At 43.0% G+C, this 20,499-nt stretch overlaps 1 protein-coding gene and 1 non-coding gene across 4 annotated transcripts in view; one reads left to right on the forward strand and one right to left on the reverse strand.

Annotated features, from left to right (window-relative positions):
- LOC141059517 (LIM homeobox transcription factor 1-alpha-like) overlaps positions 1 to 20,499 on the forward strand; it is a 134,636-nt gene that overhangs the window by 105,394 nt on the left and 8,743 nt on the right. Inside the window, exons 4-6 of one of the 3 annotated variants that reach the window (XM_073555686.1) lie at positions 5,255 to 5,487; positions 10,749 to 10,900; positions 15,105 to 15,194. In XM_073555686.1, the coding sequence (XP_073411787.1) occupies positions 5,255 to 5,487; positions 10,749 to 10,900; positions 15,105 to 15,194 (475 nt within the window). The remainder of the gene's footprint in view (positions 1 to 5,254; positions 5,488 to 10,748; positions 10,901 to 15,104; positions 15,195 to 20,499) is intronic. The other 2 variants (XM_073555687.1, XM_073555688.1) reach the window with 2 other exon arrangements.
- Positions 435 to 507, reverse strand: TRNAV-AAC (transfer RNA valine (anticodon AAC)). The gene has a single exon. It is a non-coding gene; the product is annotated as a tRNA-Val (tRNA).

Raw genomic sequence — 20,499 nt, forward strand, 5'->3', positions numbered from 1 at the left:
AGTCGCTGGCACTGTTATGGGGGATGCGGAGACTCACCACTGCACAATTCTCTGACTGACAGAGGGTGCAGGCATTATCATGCGCTTCTCCTGCGCTCCCCACGGCCCTCAGCCCAATTCTTCTCCATACTCCTTTTTGGTTTCTACTGTCCGCACACCATTTAAGCGCATGCGCAATACAAACTATGGAAAATTTAATTAAAAAAAAAATAATCACAAATGGTATTTGTTTCTGCCAGACACTGCGAACAGTAGAAATCACACCAGTTTTTTACGTATAGCATGTCTATATTGATGTGATGTGAATATTTTATAAATTATCCTTCACTCTCTAGTTGAGGCTGAAGATGATGGCAGCAGCTTGTACTCAACTCATAAAGAGATGGGAACAGAATGACAGTAAATGCAGAGGGAGGGGGCAATAAAGTAAAACATGTTTCTGCCCGGTTTCGAACCGGGGACCTTTCGCGTGTTAGGCGAACGTGATAACCACTACACTACAGAAACTTGCATGTAGGTAGCTTGTGTGATTAGCTGTCTTGTTAACAATAGCAACCCAACACAGTATGGATTGCAAAATAATTCAAATTTGGTTGCTATGGACAACCAAAAATGTTTTTCCAACCTAATTATCACTTTTGATGGTTGAAGTGTTAACTCTTAGAGCATTGTACACTTAAAAAATGTGTTTCCCTGGAATTTGACAATCTAATATCACTTTGCTAACTGAGGTGCTGTGCGTTAAGATAAAGGGGTTGTCTCGTTTAAGAAACACATTTTTCAAACATCCTATTTAGTAATTCAGAGTTACTATAGGGGAAACCATTTATTACATGGACAGTCTGTCCCCATAGCATTGGAATAATTATGAAGATCCTTGGGGGTCCCAGCAGCAGGATACCCTTTGATAAATGTATCATCAGTAATGCTTTATAGCAAAATGTGAGATTGTCCCCTTTAAATGGGTTGCACTGGATGAAAGTATTGATGAACTATCCATAGGATAGATAATGTAAAATCATTTGGGTCCAACACCAATCACCAGAATACTGTTCAGGCAGCAACTAAGTCATGTACGGGAGGAAAACAGCAGCCCATACATTGTGCAGTGGCCATTTACCAGTGCTGCACCTTTTTTCCCATTTCCATCACCGATCAGATGAAGACAACTTCGGCCACGGCTGGCCATAACTGATGTGCGGGGAGGAACACAGAAGCCACATACATTGCTTAGTGCCACTACAAAAGGAATAGGAGCTAAATTGCAGCAATCAGCAGTGACCACTGGACAATGCACAGGGCTGTTGTGTTCTACCCCATACATCGCATAGTTCCAGTCCCTTCAGGAACAGTTTTCAGCTGGTCGGTAGAGGTGCCCCAAAGTCGCAGAGGTTGTGACCATAATTGGACCCCTCCCATATGTCCCTCATCCTGGTCACTATATGTCCCATATCCAGATCCCAATAAGTCCCTCATTCAAGTCCCCATATTTCCCATATCCAGGCTCCCATATGTTCCTCATCCTGGTCACCATATGTCTCATATCCAGGTCCCAATATGTCCCTCATCCTGTGCACATTTCCCATATCCAGGTCCCAATATGACCCTCATCCTGTTCATCATTCACCCCATATCTAGGTCTCAATATGTCCATTATCCTGTTCCCCATGTATCCCATATCTAGGTCTCTCATTTTGGGCCCTTTATGCCATCCATACTAGTACCCATATGTCCCTCATCCAGATCCCATACAATATATCCCTCATCCTGGTCCCTATATGACCCATATCTAAGTCCCTCATCCTGGTCACCATGTGCCCCATATCCAGGTCCCCATACATCCCACATATTGCTAGCTTCAGTAAGCTTCCTCTTCCTGCTTCAATGGTGGTGTGGACGTGCTTGTGCATAGCAGTCACGTCATATGCCGGCGACATGTGTGCCGACGTCAGCTGCCAGTCTCTGACAGGCCGGCGGCTATTTTATCTATTGCAGTGTGGGAAGGGCTTCCTGCATCATTACAGATTTCAATCGAATATGTGCCTGAGGACGCAAATTCAGTTGGAACCGGCGGGGCCCCATAACTCTATCAGCGCACTGCTTCCTGCTGATTCGGGGAACCGGCTGCAATTTTAACAATTGCTTCCCTTAAAGGGTGGGAACTGGCTGAATCCCACCCCTGGGTTATACAGAGCTCAGAATTCAGAGAACTGTTAGATCTGCAACAGAAAAAAATGGTTTTTATCAAAACTGCAGCAAACTCCAACCAACGGCAAACGACTGTTGAAAAGCCACTCTATTTTTTGTGTGGTATACTCATCCATTGACTGGATCCATGATGGAACTTACTTAAGGCGCCACAAGATTTTTGGGTCATTTCCATAGACCCTTAACCCCTTCCTTATATTGGATGTAATATTCCGTCCATGTGACCTGGGACCTAAGTCCCAAGGACGGAATATTACGTCACACGCGATCAGCGGCGCTCACGGGGGAGCGCAGCTGATCGCGGCCGGGTGTCAGCTGATTATCACAGCTGATACCTGGCCCGATACCTGGCACTATGTGTCAGGGGCGGTCATGGACCGCCCCCAGCACATTAACCCCCGTGCTTCCCTGCGACCCCCAGAGTGACGTGATGTGCTGCGTCGCTCCAAGAGTCCTCCTCCCTGCAGGCCCCCGGATCCAATATGGCCGTGGGGGCCTTCGGGGTCCTGCAGGGAGGTGTCTTCCTCACTGCCTGCTGAGAGCAGGCAAGAGGAAGCCTGCAGCAGCACCTGTCAGATCGCCGATCTGATACAGCGCTGTTCTAAGTGTCAGATCGGTGATCTGACAAAAGACAGTGATGTCCAGCCCTGGAACAATATAATAAAGTAAAAAAAAAAAAACACACGTGTAAAAATAATTAAAACAAATCACAAAATAAATTAAAAAAAAAATATTCCCTAATAAATTCTTTTTTTCTAAAAAAAAAAAAAAAATAAAACAATAAAAGTACACATATTTAGTATCACCGCATCCGTAACGACCCGCCCTATAAAACTATCCTACTAGTTAACCCCTTTAGTGAACCCCTTAAAAAAAAACACAAAGCAAAAAACAATGCTTTATTATCATACTGGCGAACAAAAAGTGCAATAACGCGCGATCAAAAAGATGGATATGAATAAACATGGTACCGCTGAAAACATCATCTTGTCCCGCAAAAACGAGCTGCCATACAGCATCATCAGCGAAAAAATAAAAAAGTTATAGCTCACAGAATAAAGTGATGCAAAAATAATTTTTTATATAAAATTGTTTTTTGTATAAAAGTGACAAAACGTAAAAAACAACATAAATGAGGTATTGCTGTAATCATAGTGACCCAAAGAATAAAATCACTTTATCAATTTTACCACACGCGGAACGGTGTAAACGCACCCCCCAAAAGAAATTCATGAAATGCTGGTTTTTGTTCATTCTGCGTCCCAAAAATCGGAATAAAAAGCGATCAAAAAATGTCACATGCCCGAAAATGGTACCAATAAAAACATCAACTCGTCACGCAAAAAATAATGACTCGGTGGGTAAAAATATGGAAAAAATTATAGCTCTCAAAATGTGGTGAAGCATAAACTATTTTTACAATAAAAAGCGTCTTTTAGCATGTGACAGCTGCCAAACATAAAAACTCGCTATAAATAGTAAATTAAACCCCCGTTATCACCCCCTTAGTTAGGGAAAAATAATACAATTAAAAAAATGTATTTATTTCCATTTTCCCATTAGGGTCAGGGTTAGGGTTAGGGCTAGGGCTAGGGTTAGGGCTATGGTTAGGGTTAAGTCTAGGGCTGAGATTAGGGTTAGGGTTGGAGTTAGAATTTGGGGGTTTTCACAGTTTGGACACATCAGGGGCTTTCCAAACGCAACATGGCATTTGATTTAATTCCAGCAAAAAAAGTCAAATGGCGCTGCTTCCCTTCCGAGTTCTGCCATGCGCCCAAATAGTGGTTTACCCCCACATGTGGGATATCAGCGTACTCAGGACAAATTGTACAATAACTTTTGAGGTCCTGTTTCCCTTGGGAAAATAAAAATTGGAGGTGAAAAGATAATTTTTGTGGAAAAAATATGATTTTTTAATTGTACGGATGTACATTATAAACTTCTGTGAAGCCCCAGGGGGTTCAAAGTTCTCACCACACATCTAGATAAGTTCCTTGGGGGGTCTAGTTTCCAAAATGGGGTTACTTGTAGGGGGGTTTCCACTGTTTCGGCACATCAGGGGCTCTCCAAACGTGACATGGCGCCCGATCTCAATTCCAGCCAATTTTGCGTTGAAAAAGTCAAACGGCGCTCGTTCCTTTCCAAACTCTGCCATGTGCCGAAACAGTGGTTTCCCCCCACATATCAGGTATCAGCGTACTCAGGACAAGTTGCACAATAACTTTCCCAGTCCAATTTCTCCTGTTACCCTTGGTAAAATAAAAAAAAATTAAACTTGAAGTAATTTTTTTTGTGAAAACAGTTAAATGTTCATTTTTTTAAACATTCAAAAAATTCCTGTGAAGCGCCTGAAGGGTTAATAAACTTCTTTAACGTAGTTTTGAGCACCTTGAGGGGTGCAGTTTTTAGAATGGTGTCACTTTTGGGTATTTTCTATCATATAGACCCCTCAAATTGACTTCAAATGTGATGTGTTCCCTAAAAATAAAATTATGTTGCAAAAAGGAGAAATCGCTGGTCAACTTTTAACCCTTATAACAAAAAAAAATTTGGTTCCAAAATTGTGTTGATGTAAAGTAAACATGTGGGAAATGTTACCTATTAAGTTTTTTGTGTGCCATATCTCTGTGATTTAAGGGCATAAAAATTCAAAGTTGGAAAATTGCGAAATTTTCAAAATTTTTGCCAAATTTCCGTTATTTTCAAAAATAAACGCAAGTTATATCAATTAAATTTTACCACTGTCATGAAGTACAATATGTCATGACAAAACAATGTCAGAATCACTGGGATCCATGGAAGCCTTCCAGAGTTATTACCTCATAAATGGACAGTGGTCAGAATTGTAAAAATTGGTCTGGGCATTAACGTACAAACCACCCTTGGGAGTAAAGGGGTTAAAGAACAGATATGACATGATGGACACCTACGCACCATGGTATCTATCACAATCTTATAGAAATGAAAGGGCTGTGGATCTGAGTCTCATACCAGAGTTCCAACATATGTTTCTCCAAATGATTACTTGAGTATTCATGTCTTCTAGGCTTTTTGCTACCAAGTGCAACAGCTGCCTGAAAACTGTACTGCCATCTGAATTCATCATGCGGGTTCTCAGCCACGTATACCATGTGGCCTGCTTCTACTGCTGCGAGTGTGAGCGAAGATTAGAGCGAGGAGATGAGTTTGTCTTGAAGGAAGGGCAGCTGCTGTGTCGAAGTGACTATGAAAGGGAGAGAGAGATGCTCAGTGCCTTCAGTCTCACTCCAGCTGGATCAGGTAGGTTGCAGACAGGGCTGGTCCAGATTTTTGAGGACCATAGGTGAAAGAGTCTCAGTGCGCCCCTTTAAAACATACCACAATTCATGATGCACAGATGCAAAAGATTTCACTTACTTTTTACATTACATGAGTGATACCAATAGCTCAAAAGATCCATATTATGCTCCATATATAAGTGGCCTCATAAAATTCTCCATATATAATGGTCCCCATATACTGCTCCATATATTTTATTGGCCTCATAAGATGAGCCATATATAATGGGCCCCATTTACTGCTCCACATATATTTGGCTCCATAAGATGCTCCAAACATTAAAAAAAATGAAATACTCACCTCTCCTCGCTGGCCGCTGCTCTGCTCTAGACTCCCAGCTTCGCCATCTTCCGACTCTCTGCACTGTGACTGTTCAGGCAGAGGGCACAAAGACGTGACGTCATCACGCCATCTGACCTGAATTTCAAATTCAGAGGACGCGGAATACACCGCAGTGTTGGAACGGGGAGAGGTAAGTACTGAAAGTACTGAATGTGCCCCCAACGGCGAGTGGACCCCCCGCCATCTCAGGGCCCCGGTACTTGCCCGGGTGCTGACGCAGGCCCCAGTTGTAGACCATCCATTTTTACACAACGAGATGATTCTGTCATCTACAAATGTGTGTGCACATAGGCTAATGTAGTTCATGCACCAATTGCTGTCCCTTCATAATTACTAATGGCAACCAGCCAAGTTGATGATCAGTAAAAGATTTCAATTTAAAATTAAAAAAGTATTAAAACTACCAATACAAAAAAGATTGCTTTTCTCACTTCTGAGTACAGATGAGAGAATCGAATTAACTTAAAATGTTATCAATAATTTGGATTCACCTGATTCACTTAAGTGCATCCAGAAAAAGGCCACTGCCATTTGGTTGCATTATAGACCCTTGAAGGGGTTACATTTTTCTTTTTAGACCACATTCACATGTTCAATATTTGGTCAGTATTTGACTTCAGTATTTATATGCCAAAACCTGCAGTGGAACAATCGGATGAAAAGTATAATAGAGACACGTCACCACTTCTGTATTTTTCAACCTTTCCTGGTTTTGGCTTACAAATACTGATGTAAAATACTGACCACATGCTGACCATGTAAACAGGGCCTTAAAGTTAGCAAGTAGCAAGTATTTGTGAAGTGTAAAGGAAATGATACTCGGTTTTCTGAATATTTAAAAAATATAAATCTGAAAATTGTGACGGACACTTGTCTTCACACACACCCCTTCTACCTAGTAAATACTTTGTTGGACCACCTTTTGCTACAATTATTCCTGCCAGTCTTTTAGGGTATGTCTCTACCAGCTTTGCACATCTAGAGGAGACATTTTTTTCATTCTTCTTTGCACACTCACTCTCTTTCAGTGAAATTGAATGGAGGCATCTTTGAACAGCAATTTTCAAAACTTGCCGCAGATTTTCAATGGGATTTAGGTCTAGGCTGTCATTGGTCCATTTACACATGAATATGCTTTTATCTAAACCATCCATTGTAGCCCTGGAAGAATATATAGAGTCATTATCCTGCTGGAAGTGAACCCACGCTTCAGTCTCAAGTCTTTTGCAGCCTTTTTTTGCTCCAGGATTGCCCTGTATTTAGCTCCATCCATCTTCCCATTAACTCTGACCAGCTTCCCTGTCCCTGCTGAGGAAAAGCCTGCCTACAGCATGATGCTGCCATCACCATGTTTGACTGTGGGGAAGGTATTTTCAGGGTGATGCGCAGTGTTACTTTTCCGCCACACATAGCATTTTCCATTTTGCCCCAAAAGTTCTACTTTGGTCTCATCTGACCAGAGCACCTTCTTCCACATGTTAGCTGTGTCCCCTACATAGCTTTTAGCAAACTGCAAATGGAACTTCTTATGGCTTGCTTTCAAAAATGTTTTCTTTTTCTTTTTGACACTCATAGAGGCCAGATTTGTGGAGTATTTGACTTGTAGTTGTCCTGTGGAAATATTCTCCCATCTGAGCTGTGGATCTCTGCAACTCCTCTAGAGTGACCGTGGACCTCTTTGCTAATTCTCAAATTAGTGCTCTCCTTGTTTGGGATATAAGTTTAGGTGAACAGCCATGTCTTGGTAGGTTTGAAGTTATGCCAGAGTCATTTCGTTTTGGATGAAGGATTAAACAGGGCTCTGTGAGATGTTCAAAGCTTAGGCTATTTTTTTTATCGAATATAGAAAAAGTCTAATTTTGATAAAATAATTTTTATTCACAAAAATGTATCCCACTGGAAATAATCATAAATAATAAAGGGAATGAAAAGAAAGGTAGAATGTGAATAAAACATAACTTTTAATGATTAGATTAAAATGGTATATTATTAAAAACTGCAATAGCACTATACAATCAGATTATTTGAATGTATGAAGGACCACCACTGTGCACTAAATAAGATCGATAAGTTATTTCACAGCAGTAATCCACTAGAGGGCCCCAGATTGTAGTTGCAGAGAATAGTAAATTGTGCCTGTTTAAATAGAGTTGTAATCAATATTCTTAAATACTGTAAACGACCACAGATTTATTTAGGAGGAACAGAACCAACTAGTATGATCTTATCTGTATTGTTATTTAGGGATCTTTGCCCCAGCTACCTTTCTTTTCCTTCCCTATATTATTTATGGCTATTTTTTATCACTTAATTCTTCCTTACTCTTCGCACACAACTTTATCCCTGACCTGTCTGATGTGCTCCTTTGTTTTCATAATGCTATTTGATCGATAATATTCTTAAACAAAATTTTGGGACCTTCAAAGAACAGCTGTGCTTATACTGGGAATAAATTACACACAGGTGGACTCAATTTACTAATTATGTGACTTCTGGAGGTAATTGGTCACTGAGGATTTTATTTAGGGTTTTCAGACTGCAAGGGGCTGAATAATGTACAAATGCACGTCACAATTTTCAGATTTATATGTTTAAAATCTTTAGAGAACCTTGTATCATTACACTTCACAAACGGTTGCTTATTTGTGCTGGTATAGCACATAAAAATCTAATAAAATGCATTTAAGTTTGTGGATGTTACATGAATAAATGTGGAAAAGTTCATGGGGTAAAGTGGTTATCCATTCTTAGGGCGCAAGTCTGCAGTCATTTATGAGACTGCAGATTTGTGACTCCTCACCTAACAAACAGACAATCCCCGCATGTGTTGCGGCTATTTAACACCTGCAAATCATGCAGCCGCGGGGACTCGAACATATTCTTCGAGCATGCTCAGATAACATACTAGCATTCTCGAATAACACATGTTCCTAGGACCTTCACTCATTACTATTTGTGCGCTGTCAGGTTTTTCCGGTAATGGGAGCAGGTGAGTGTATGACCGCAAGTATGCTACTTGCATACATGCGATCACATGCCTAGTAGACGTGTATGTCCTCTCTCAATACAATTGAATTGGGACAGACTGGACACGTCTAGTCAGAATGTGGCCGGGAGAATGCAAATTGCATGCTTGCGGTCACATGACAGCCTGCTGGCGCTGTCCCTGGAGAATCGTTATAATGCACACTGTGCGCTCTCTGAAAATTCACAAGTCTGCAATCACATAGTGACTGCAGACTTGAGCCCCAAGAATGACAACCCCTTTTAGTGAAAGGCAATCAACTTATTTTTAGTCTGTAAAAGATACAGTCAATGATAATTGAGCAAATTATCGCTGATTGTTTGCTCGCTGGATCTTTTACACTCGGACGTGATCAAAGCTAAGCGTGTAATATGGATAGTTGTACATATATGTACACTGAACAAAAATATACGCAACACTTTTGTTTTTGAAGGTAATCTTCCATATGCAAAACTTAGCATTTACTTTATTTAGCAAATTTTAAAACTCCATTAAGTATGAGAAATAGTCAATAAAGTACTGTTGACAGGACCTACCCATTTCAGCTATCTGTCATACTCATGGAACCAATGAGTCTGTGATTAAGACAGATAGTCGAAACGCGTAGGTCCTGTCAACAGTACTTTATTGACTATTTCTCATACCTAATGGAGTTTTAAAATTTGCTAAATAAATGCTAAGTTTTACATATGGAAGATTGCCTTCATTTCTCTGGATTGCACTGTCTTGTTCTTCTGTTTGTCCGCAGCTGCTTTGACTGGATCAGTGCGTGGTTTCCAAGAATCTCCATTCCAACTACGCCCATCTAAATTGGTGAGCTGACCTCCTATATTACTTTTGTTTTTGCTCCCATTTTTCATGAGCTGAACTCAAAGATCTAAGACTTCTCCATTGCAGAGATAATCCATCTCCTTCACATGTGCGTCATATCAAGATGCTGAGTGGACCACATTATTATTGCGCAGGTGTGCCCTAGGGTGGTCACAATAAAAGACCATTCTAAAATGTACAGTTCTACAGTATTGGGGTTAATCGAGGAGGTCAGAAAATTGGTCAGTATCTGGTGTGACCACCATTTGCCTCAAGCAGTGCAGCACATCTTCTCATAGAGTTGATCAGGTTGTTGATTGTGGCCTGTTGATCGTTGGCCCACTCCTCTTCACTGGCTGTGCAAAGTTGCTGGATAGTAGCAGAAACTTGAACACGCTGTCCTATATGCCGATCCCAAACATGCTCAATGGGTGAAATATCCGGTGAGTATACTGGCTATGCAAGAACTTCACACAGCCATTGAAGAGGAGTGGAGCAACATTGCACAGGCCACAACCAACAACCTGATTAACTCTATGTGAAGAGGATGTGCTGCACTGCCTGAGGCAAATGGTGGTCATACCAGATATTGACTGGTTTTCTTAACTAAATAACATAAAACTGCACTTTTTCGATTGGCTTTTTATTGTAGCCACCCTGAGGCACACCTGTGCAATAATTATGAGATCTACTCAGCATCTTGATATGTACCACATGTGAGGGAGATGGGTTATATCGGCAATGGAGAAGAGCTCACTAACACAGATTTAGACACATTTGGGAACAATATTTGTGTATAGAAAAAGTCTTAGAACTTTAAAGTCAGCTACTGAAAAATGGGAGCAAAAACAAAAGTGATGATTTATATTTTTGTTCAGTTTACAATAAATATATAGGTGTGCTATGAAAAGTATAGAGATACTGTAGATATAAAAGGGAGAGCCAGAAAACTGTTAAAACACTCACGATCATGAGGAATTAGATGGTATTGGTATGCACAACTATCATGCTTTGGTTCATCCTTGGAAATATGTTTTGCTTACAGTTAAAAGTGAAGATGAGGATGGAAGTCATGGCAAAGGAAGCGATGAAGCGAAAGAACTTAAACGATCAAAAAGGCCGAGAACAATCCTCACCACGCAGCAGCGCAGAGCTTTTAAGGCTTCATTTGAGGTGTCTTCCAAGCCTTGCAGAAAGGTACCCAACTGCCCACTCATAAGAAACCATCTCTAAGCAAACTAGAAAAGTAGATAGTTAGAGGTATTTCTATAAGCTCTGTGTTTTCCACCCTCTCTTTTTACTGAATTCCAGTGTGACGTTTTAGTCTCCTAGACAAAAGCAGCTAGGACTTTAATAATGTATATAATTATTTAATGATACCTTTACTGGCAGATGCTGGTCTTTACAATCGGGATATTCAGCATATTCTGCTCACACAAAGTCCATTTATACCTGACAATGGTGTGCAGCTCTCTTTAGGTTGTGGCCAGATGGTGCAGTCATGGCATGGTGGCTGTATGACGGGAAAATGACTACACAATTGTGAAACTAAATTGTGCTGCATTTGGCTATGGTGGTGAGCTTCTGGCCCTTCCCTTACTCTACACAATATGAAGAAAAGTATTGGGCTCCACATCTTAATCATTAAATTCCAATTTTACATGCAGCCCCTTGCCCTCAGGTCATAATATCCAGTCCCTCGCCCCCAGTGTAGAACATCTGGCCTCATCAACCCCATTGCATAACTTCCTGCCCTTCAGCCCTGGTGTACAACATCCGGCCCCACCACCCCAATGTACAGCTTCCAGCACCATTGTCGCCAGTGTAAAACATCCAGCCCCCAGTTCTAAAACAGCCCTTTGTCCCCAGTGTATAACATCGGCCCCCTCACAGTGCTGTCTGCCTTTACTAGCATGTGACAGAAAGGCTGGTTGTAAAGAGCTCACTGATACCAGCACGGTCCTGTAATAGGAGCCACCGGTGTAACAAGTCCATTCATGACATTTCTTCCTTCTAAATCTTCCCCATCACCTGTGAGTGATATTATGGAGAAGTGGAAGGAACCGCAGCAACTCAGCCATGAAGTGGAGACCCCATAACGCTACAGAGTGTGGTCACCCAGTGCTGAGGAGTGCTGACTCCATAACTGTCTAAAACCTACTCCAGTAAAGAGAAATCTCAATAAGTTCATCATCAAAAACATTGTAGGCAATTGTAGCTTCCATCTTTGTAGGAACAGTTTGGCTAAGGTCCTTGTCTGTTCCCCATGACTGTGCATAGTGCACAAGGTCCATAAACACATGGTTGAGTAAGAGCATTGTGGAAAAACATGACCGGCCGCACAGAGCCCCAACCTCAACCCCAACCAACATCATTGGGATAAACTAGAATGGAGATTGTGAGCCTGGCCCTCTCCCCACCATCAGTGTCTGACTTCACAAATGCTCTTTGTCGTAGAGACAAATTGTAAAATCCACAAAGATATCTCCGGAGAGGGAACATATCACCTTCCCATTGAACATATGGGATTAATTAAAACTGTTGAAGTGAGAAAAACTAACACATCATCCTCCTTTGAAGTATAACCTCTTGCTGTGACCTGGTAATTATGACAGGGGATCTGTTGGGAGGCCAGTCACTAAGGCTAGTTTCACACTTGCTTTTTTTTGCAGCGCGTTTTTCCCGCAAAAAAACGCATTGAAAAAACGCATACATAAGCATACAACTGCTGCGTTTTTTTCAAGCATTTTTATGAGCATGCATGAAAAAAACGCAGCGTTTTTATGCGTTTGTATGCGTTTTTAGCGCGTTTTTACCGCGTTTGCGTTTTTTTCCAACATTTTTAGGTGGCCCCTCACACTACCCAAACCATGACTTTACTAACCCTAACCCTGACCCTAACCCTAACCCTAACCCTGACCCTAACCCTAACCCTAACCCTGACCCTAACCCTTAACCAAATCATACTTAACCCTAACCCAAACCCTAAACCCTAACTAACCCTAACCCTAACCCTAACCCTGACCCTAACCCTAACCCTAACCCTAACCCTAACCCTGACCCTAACCCTAACCCTGACCCTAACCCTTAACAAAACCATACTTAACCCTAACCCTGACCCTAACCCTAACCCTAACCCTGACCCTGACCCTAACCCTTAACCAAACCATACTTAACCCTAATCCTGACCCTAACCCTGACCCTAACCCTAACCCTAACCCTGACCCTAACCCTTAACAAAACCATACTAACCCTAATCCTGACCCTAACCCTGACCCTAATCCTTAACAAAACCATACTTAACCCTAATCCTGACCCTAACCCTGACCCTAACCCTAACCCTAACCCTAACCCTGACCCTAACCCTAACCCTAACCCTGACCCTAACCCTTAACAAAACCATACTTAACCCTAATCCTGACCCTAACCATGACCCTAATCCTTAACAAAACCATACTTAACCCTAATCCTGACCCTAACCCTGACCCTAACCCTAACCCTAGCCCTGACCCTAACCCTAACCCTAACCCTAACCCTGACCCTAACCCTTAACAAAACCATACTTAACCCTAATCCTGACCCTAACCATGACCCTAATCCTTAACAAAACCATACTTAACCCTAACCCTGACCCAAACCCCAACCCTAACCCTTACCCTGACCATAACCCTAACCCTAAACCCCCTTAACTAACCCTAACTCTAACCCAAACCCCTAAATTCCATGGTTTAAAAAAAAAACGCATATGCAAAAAAACGCATACATGAGCATGCCAGTGCGCACATATGCACATCCATAGGCTATAATGGCCATTTTTAGCGCAAAACGTGCGCATATGTGCGCATGCGCTTTTTTGCAGGGCCAAAAAATGCAACATGCTGCGTCTGGAAAATCCCAACGCACACCCCAAAAAAACGCAGCGCATGAAAATCGCATACATGCGCTTACCAGCGCGCAGGTATGCGCACCCATGTTAAATATAGGGGAAAAAACGCATGCGCAGGTGTGCGTTTTTTTCCAGCGCTAAAAAACGCAAATGTGAAACCAGCCTAAGTCTAGGATATACAGCCATTAAGTCTAAGATTCATATACTCAGAGGCAGATAAGTACAATTCCTGAGTTAAAAGCTTCCTCTGTTCAGAGGAATTATCACAGACTCTTTGGATCCAGTGATCAGTGATGAATATTGGGGTCTGCATCAATCCAATATTTATGAAGGGTATATTTTCAGTGTTGTAGTGAATGGATGAATATAACGTATTCACTCACATCACAGTAAGGCAGACCGAAAACCTCCAACTTAATATCAGCAGATGTATGATGCTTTCCATGCTATATTTCGTCTCTGACAACATGACAACAATATCTCCTGCCTGGGATCTCCAGGTATAAAGGTATTCTGTAAGTTGGGGATCTCATAAACTTCTAAAAGACCTAGCACATTCCACAACTAGCCCCCATATTAGCTCACTGAGGATAGGTATGTAGGCGTAACCTTGATCTAATTAATGTCAGAGTTAGGGCTTCTGCCATTTGTCAGTTCTGGATGACACAGTACTCTGTGGTTCTGTCTGCTGCTCTAAGGGGTTGTTCGAGGGAGTGCTTCCCTCCACTAAGCCCTGAGCCATTTCTGTGACACAGGTTTTGAACTTTTTCTTTTGTTTTCCTTTTTATTTTATGTAATTGTGTATATTGTATTGTTTTGTTCCCATTTTGTAACATTTTTGTACATTTTTATCAACAATGTCTACCTTTCCAAATTAAATATTTAAAATGTAATAGTCCTATTCCTCTTGTTCTGTAAACTGCACCCCTGAAGCTATACACTACCTGTAACGAGTGTCCAACAGGCCTATGTAAACAATTGGTGGTGGCAGCTCCTAGCTCCTGTTGTTATCGTGGAGTTAACAGTGATTGTATCGGGATATATATATATTACATGTGTTGGAATCGAAGGGATCTATATTATACACTTACTGTAAGTTCCCCAATAACCGACATAGTAGTGGAAGCAGCTGCTGCCTCATCCATCACTCGTCAGAGAATTGCATAATTGGCCTGATGATTGGAGGCAGCAGCATTGCTTTCCCTGACAAACTGGTGTTGTGGTTGGATGTTCGCGATTCCCCCTGCTGTTATCCCTGATGAATTGGTGGCAGCGGTGGGATCTGCATGATATCTCTAGTGTTGTCCCTGACAGTCGTGGATGATTGGACACAAATCCCACACACACTTCAAAAATCTTGTAGAAAACCTTCCCATGAGAGTGGGAACTGTTTTAGCTGCAAAAGAGCTGACCACGACTTCCTATGGATTTTGAAGGAGAGATCATTAAAGCTCCTGTGGGTGTAATGTGGAGGGGCACATATTGTGTATGTTTACATGGTGTTTCTCTTTGCAGGTGAGGGAGACACTGGCAGCAGAGACAGGTCTGACCGTGCGTGTTGTTCAGGTTTGGTTCCAAAACCAGAGAGCCAAGGTACAGATACAGGTCTTTACAAACTCTTCTTTATCATTAAAGGGGTTGTCTCTTCAGAAACAGTGCCTTTTATACTACAGTTCCTTTGGCAATTGGTTGACTACTACATATTAGCTACAACCAGTATTACATGGTGGTCATTTATATGAAAAGTTTGTAATACATGGACAACTGAGTCCGCTTTCATGAGAGTCTCTTTTATGGGAACTTGCAGCCATTACTCACAGCGTCCACACGTGCTGTCAGGCAGGAAGCCCCATCTCAGCGGGACCTTCCACACTGGACCAACTGGGTCCAAGCATTCACCACCTGTGACCTACCCTGGCCACATTATATGGTTCATAGCCACGCCCACCGGGTCACATGACTCTGACCTCATCACAGGTCCTTCAAGCATTTACCCACTCTTTCCAACAGTGCTTTAAACACACCCCCTGGGTGGGTTTGTAGGTAACCAGGTCCACCCATCTCTCTAGTTACCTGGAGACTTCTCCCTTACACATTGAAAACACCTCAGCAATATCATTGCTAAACAACACATAAGTCTCCATCCCAAAGCCACCCACTTTGGGATACATAACAGCCATTCCGTATTCTGCCAATTATCCTTTCTCCTGGGACATCCACAAAGCACCCCCTAGCAGACTCAGTGGTTACTACACCACATACAGTTGTGTCCAAAAGTATTGACACCCCTGCAATTCTGTCAGATAATACTTAGTTTCTTCCTGAAAATGATTGCAAACACAAATTCTTTGGTATTATTATCTTCATTTAATTTGTCTTAAATGAAAAAACACAAAACTGAATGAAGCAAAAAGCAAACCATTGATCATTTCACACAAAACTCCAAAAATGGGCCAGACAAAAGTATTGGCACAATCAGCCTAATACTTAGTTGCACAACCTTTAGCCAAAATAACTGCGACCAACCGCTTCCGGTAACCATCAATGAGTTTCTTACAATGCTCTGCTGGAATTTTAGACCATTCTTCTTTGGCAAACTGCTCCTGGTCCCTGATATTTGAAGGATGCCTTCTCCAAACTGCCATTTTTAGATCTCTCCACAGGTGTTCTATGGGATTCAGGTCTGGACTCATTGCTGGCCACCTTTGAAGTCTCCAGTGCTTTCTCTCAAACCATTTTTTAGTGCTTTTTGAAGTGTGTTTTAGATCATTGTCCTGCTGGAAGACCCATGACCTCTGAGGGAGACCCAGTGTTGTGAGTTCATTCTCTGGTTCACCAGTTGTGAGTTCTCCTTCCAGACTCCCTCTGGTGGTAACAGGAGGTACAGAGGCTGATTTGATCGGTGGAGATCTGCCACCTGAGAATGACGATGACGATTGGATCTCAGGAGTCTCAGATTGGATTTAAGACAGCCGACGCCCTATTCAGTTGCTGGTGATTCCTTCTGGCTTGTCAGCTCTTGGTTTTCAGCTCTGTTCCAGTCATCTAAAGCTAAGTTTTCGGCTAATGTTCACACTTGATTTTGTTAGTCTATTCAGTTTTTTGGTGTGGTCAGCCAGCCCCTGCTGGGGGCTGTGCTGAATTTCCACTCTTATTTATCAGTATTTTGCCAATTGGATTTTTGTCCCTTACTAGTTCTGTCTCTTTTTGCTCTGTCTCAGAATATTTCAGAGTGCTGATATAGTGGGAGAAGTCTAGTGACTTCAGAGTTAATTTTGCTATCAGAAGTGTTGGACATGATTTTTGAAGGGTTTTTTGCAGGTTGCAGACAGTGTCTTTCCTTTCCTGTCTAGTTAGTTTGGGCCCCATCATTTGCTCAGCCTATTTTCCTGCCTGTGTTTGTGCCTTCATCTTGTTTCACCGTCAATACATGTGTGGGGGCTATCTATTCCTTTGGGGTCTGCTCTTGGGCAGTTAGTTTTCCCTTTTCTTGCTTTAGGCTTATTTAGTCCTCCGGCCGTGACGAGGCGTCTAGGAACATCGTAGGCACGCTCCACGGCTACTGCTAGTTGTGTGGTAAGATCAGGGATCTGCAATCTGCATAGTTACCAACCTCTCTGGTTTTCTGTGACTTAGCTTGTTTTGCTTTTTTCTCCTCAGTGACCCATTCATAACACCCAGCTTTCTCACACTGGGCCCTACATTATGCTGCAAAATTTGATGGTAGTCTTCTGACTTAATAATGCCATGCACAGGGTCAAGCAGTCCAGTGCCAGAGGCAGCAAAGCAACCCCAAAACATCAGGGAACCTCTGCCATGTTTGACTGTAGGGAACGTGTTCTTTTCTTTGAATGCCTCTTTTTTTCTCCTGTAAACTCTATGTTGATGTCTTTGCCCAAAAAGCTCTACTTTTGTCTCATCTGACCAGAGAACATTCTTCCAACACATTTTAGGCTTTTTCAGGTAAGTTTTGGCAAACTCCAGCCTGGCTTTTTTATGTCTCGGGGTAAGAAGTGGGGTCTTCCTGGGTCTCCTACCATACAGTCCCTTTTCATTCAGACGCCGACGGATAGTATGGGTTGACACTGTTGTACCCTCGGACTGCAGGGCAGCTTGAACTTGTTTGGATGTTAGTCGAGGTTCTTTATCCAACATCCGCACAATCTTGCATTGAAATCTCTTGTCAATTTTTCTTTTCCATCCACATCTAGGGAGGTTAGCCACAGTGCCATGGGCTTTAAACTTCTTGATGACACTGCGCACGGTAGACACAGGAACATTCAGGTCTTTGGAGATGGACTTGTAGTCTTGAGATGGCTCATGCTTCCTCTCAATTTGGTTTCTCAAGTCCTCAGACAGTTCTTTGTCTTCTTTCTTTTCTCCATGCTCAATGTGGTACACACAAGGACACAGGACAGAGGTTTAGTCAACTTTAATCCATGTCAACTGGCTGCAAGTGTGATTTAGTTATTGCAAACACCTGTTAGGTGCCACAGGTAAGTTCCAGGTGCTGTTAATTACACAAATTAGAGAAGCATCACATGATTTTTCGAACAGTGCCAATACTTTTGTCCACCCTCTTTTTTAAGTTTGGTGTGGAATTATATCCAATTTGGCTCTATGACAATTCTTTTTGTGTTTTTTCCTTTAAGACAAATTAAATGAAGATAATAATACCAAAGAATTTGTGTTTGCAATAATTTTCAGGAAGAAACCGAGTATTATCTGACAGAATTGCAGGGGTGTCAATACTTTTGGCCACAACTGTACCTCCCTCCTCTGTTCAAGCTTGTGGGGTTGAACACAACATCACATCAGGGTCTCGCGACCGGGCACTCACTACACCTTGCCCCACAGGTCGAGAGAACCGTCTCCATCTCTCATACGGCCTCGTTCCTACGTTAGACCTCCCCCGCCTCCAGCGGTCAGAATATCGGTCATTGGCTTTGACCCTCCAGTCACGGTCTGTCTGCGTCGTCAGACACTGGTTAGTCACCATCCTTTCTCTATCTAAGCGTCTTGTAACAAATGGTACCCCACCACATCTAAGTTTACTTTTCAGTGCATTAACCGCACAGTTCTTTGCATCTGCTGTCTCTGTAGCAACCTCCAGTTCACACTGTAATCTACAGTGCAACGTATTGTCACGTTGAGCCTCTTTCTCTGCTTCTTCCACCTGGCGTTTCAACTGTTTCAGATGCACATCATTTCCCTCCGCCAGGTCTTGGTACTGCTCAGAATTATGCCTTTCATCATCAATTTGCCTTAGTACAACCTTCAGTTTTTTCTCCGTACGACGTACTTGTTTGCTAGCAGATTGCCGCACATTAATTTCTGCATCAAGCTGTTCCTCCAGTAGTGCAACCTTTGCTTCTAAGTCCTTATTCTGGCGAACTAATTGCTGACGGGCATTCTCATTCTTCTGAGCATTACTACATTCTGTCTTCAGATCAGCATCCGTCTGGTCAACCTGAAGTGTGGCCTTTCCCAGCTTGTCATTGGCTAATTCAACGTTGCCGTGTTCTTCCTCCACTTCTTCTTCAAGCTGAACAATGCGAGACTCTAACCGCCTCTTTTCTTCCAAAGCCAGAGCACCGTCACCTCTGTTGTTGGCAATCACATCAGCCAGTTCATCTTTTTCCTGCTGTGCTTGTCTTTTAGCACACTCTGCAGCAGCAAGCTCCATCTGCAAACGAATCACCTCTGCTTCCATACTTTTCAGTTTCTTTTTGTCTTCACACTGTTCCTTACTCAGGCCTGGCCGCTGTAAGTCTTCATCCCACTTCTTCTCCCGCAGAAGACCTCTTACAGTTTCTGTTAGTACTCCTACCTCTTCTCTGAGGGACTTATTCAGACCTTGCCATGATGCTAGGTGATCTTTGAGCTCGAAGACTTCATTCTCTAGCTCATCCAGTCTGTGCTCCCTTTCTCTCTCAGAGCCACAGTCACCCCTAGAGTCTGAGTCACGACGATCATCCAAGTCAACCCTCCAGTTACCCTCTGACCGTGTGTCCACTCCAGTCACCTCATCTCCCAGCCCACCATCTGTCTTGTCACGAGACGTCAGGTCCGTCAGTTGGGCAGATGTACTTCTTTTCCCGGTCAGTTCTACTTCTGACCTGTCCACTTTAGGAGGCTCCACCGTCTCAGCATCCGCTGGCCCCACAGTCGAAACGTCTCCATCGTCCGACCATATGTCATCAAACAACACAAAGTCCCAGCCCCTCTCCAAGGCATAGACTAAGTCACGTGGTATCCCGCCCCCTTGGCACACACCACCTTTGGTCCCCTCAAACATTACTCGGTCTACTGCATAGTTTACCGTGACCCCGTGTTTACAGCGAACCCTGGCGTTTTTCTCGGTCAGAGATAAAGCGAGTGGAGTTCCTGTCAGAGTCACCTGACTCTCTGAGTCCAGTCTACCAGAGACTCCTTCCCGGTGCAGCATCACGGTACACACCTGTGGCCCGTCATTATCTGGAAAATACATGCCGCACTCCTCAAAACTCATACAAACACACTGCGGTTCCCCAGACATACCCACTGAGGCAACCAGTGCTGCCATTTCCAGAACCATCCCAATTTGGGTCACCTCCCCCTCCTGGGACTCCACCCCTTTTTGGGTTACCACCCCAATTTGGGTCACCGCCCCCCTCTGGAACGCCACTTCTTTTTGTGTTACCACCCCAATTTGGGTGACCGCCCCCTTTTGGGACTCCACCCCCTTTTGGGCTACCACCCCGATTTGGGCCACCGCCTCCTTCTGGGATTTCCCCATGTCCGTTATACCGGTCTTCTCAGACCACAGTTTATGTCTTTTAACGATACCACACAAGTCCTTGCTGGCACCACCACAGCTCCTGCTGTCACCGATCACCGACACCACCGGATGCTGTTCACACACAGCGGC

Source organism: Dendrobates tinctorius, unplaced genomic scaffold, assembly GCF_039654945.1.
Source record: "Dendrobates tinctorius isolate UK_male_01 unplaced genomic scaffold, ASM3965494v1 ptg000228l, whole genome shotgun sequence".
Taxonomy (NCBI): domain Eukaryota; kingdom Metazoa; phylum Chordata; class Amphibia; order Anura; family Dendrobatidae; genus Dendrobates; species Dendrobates tinctorius.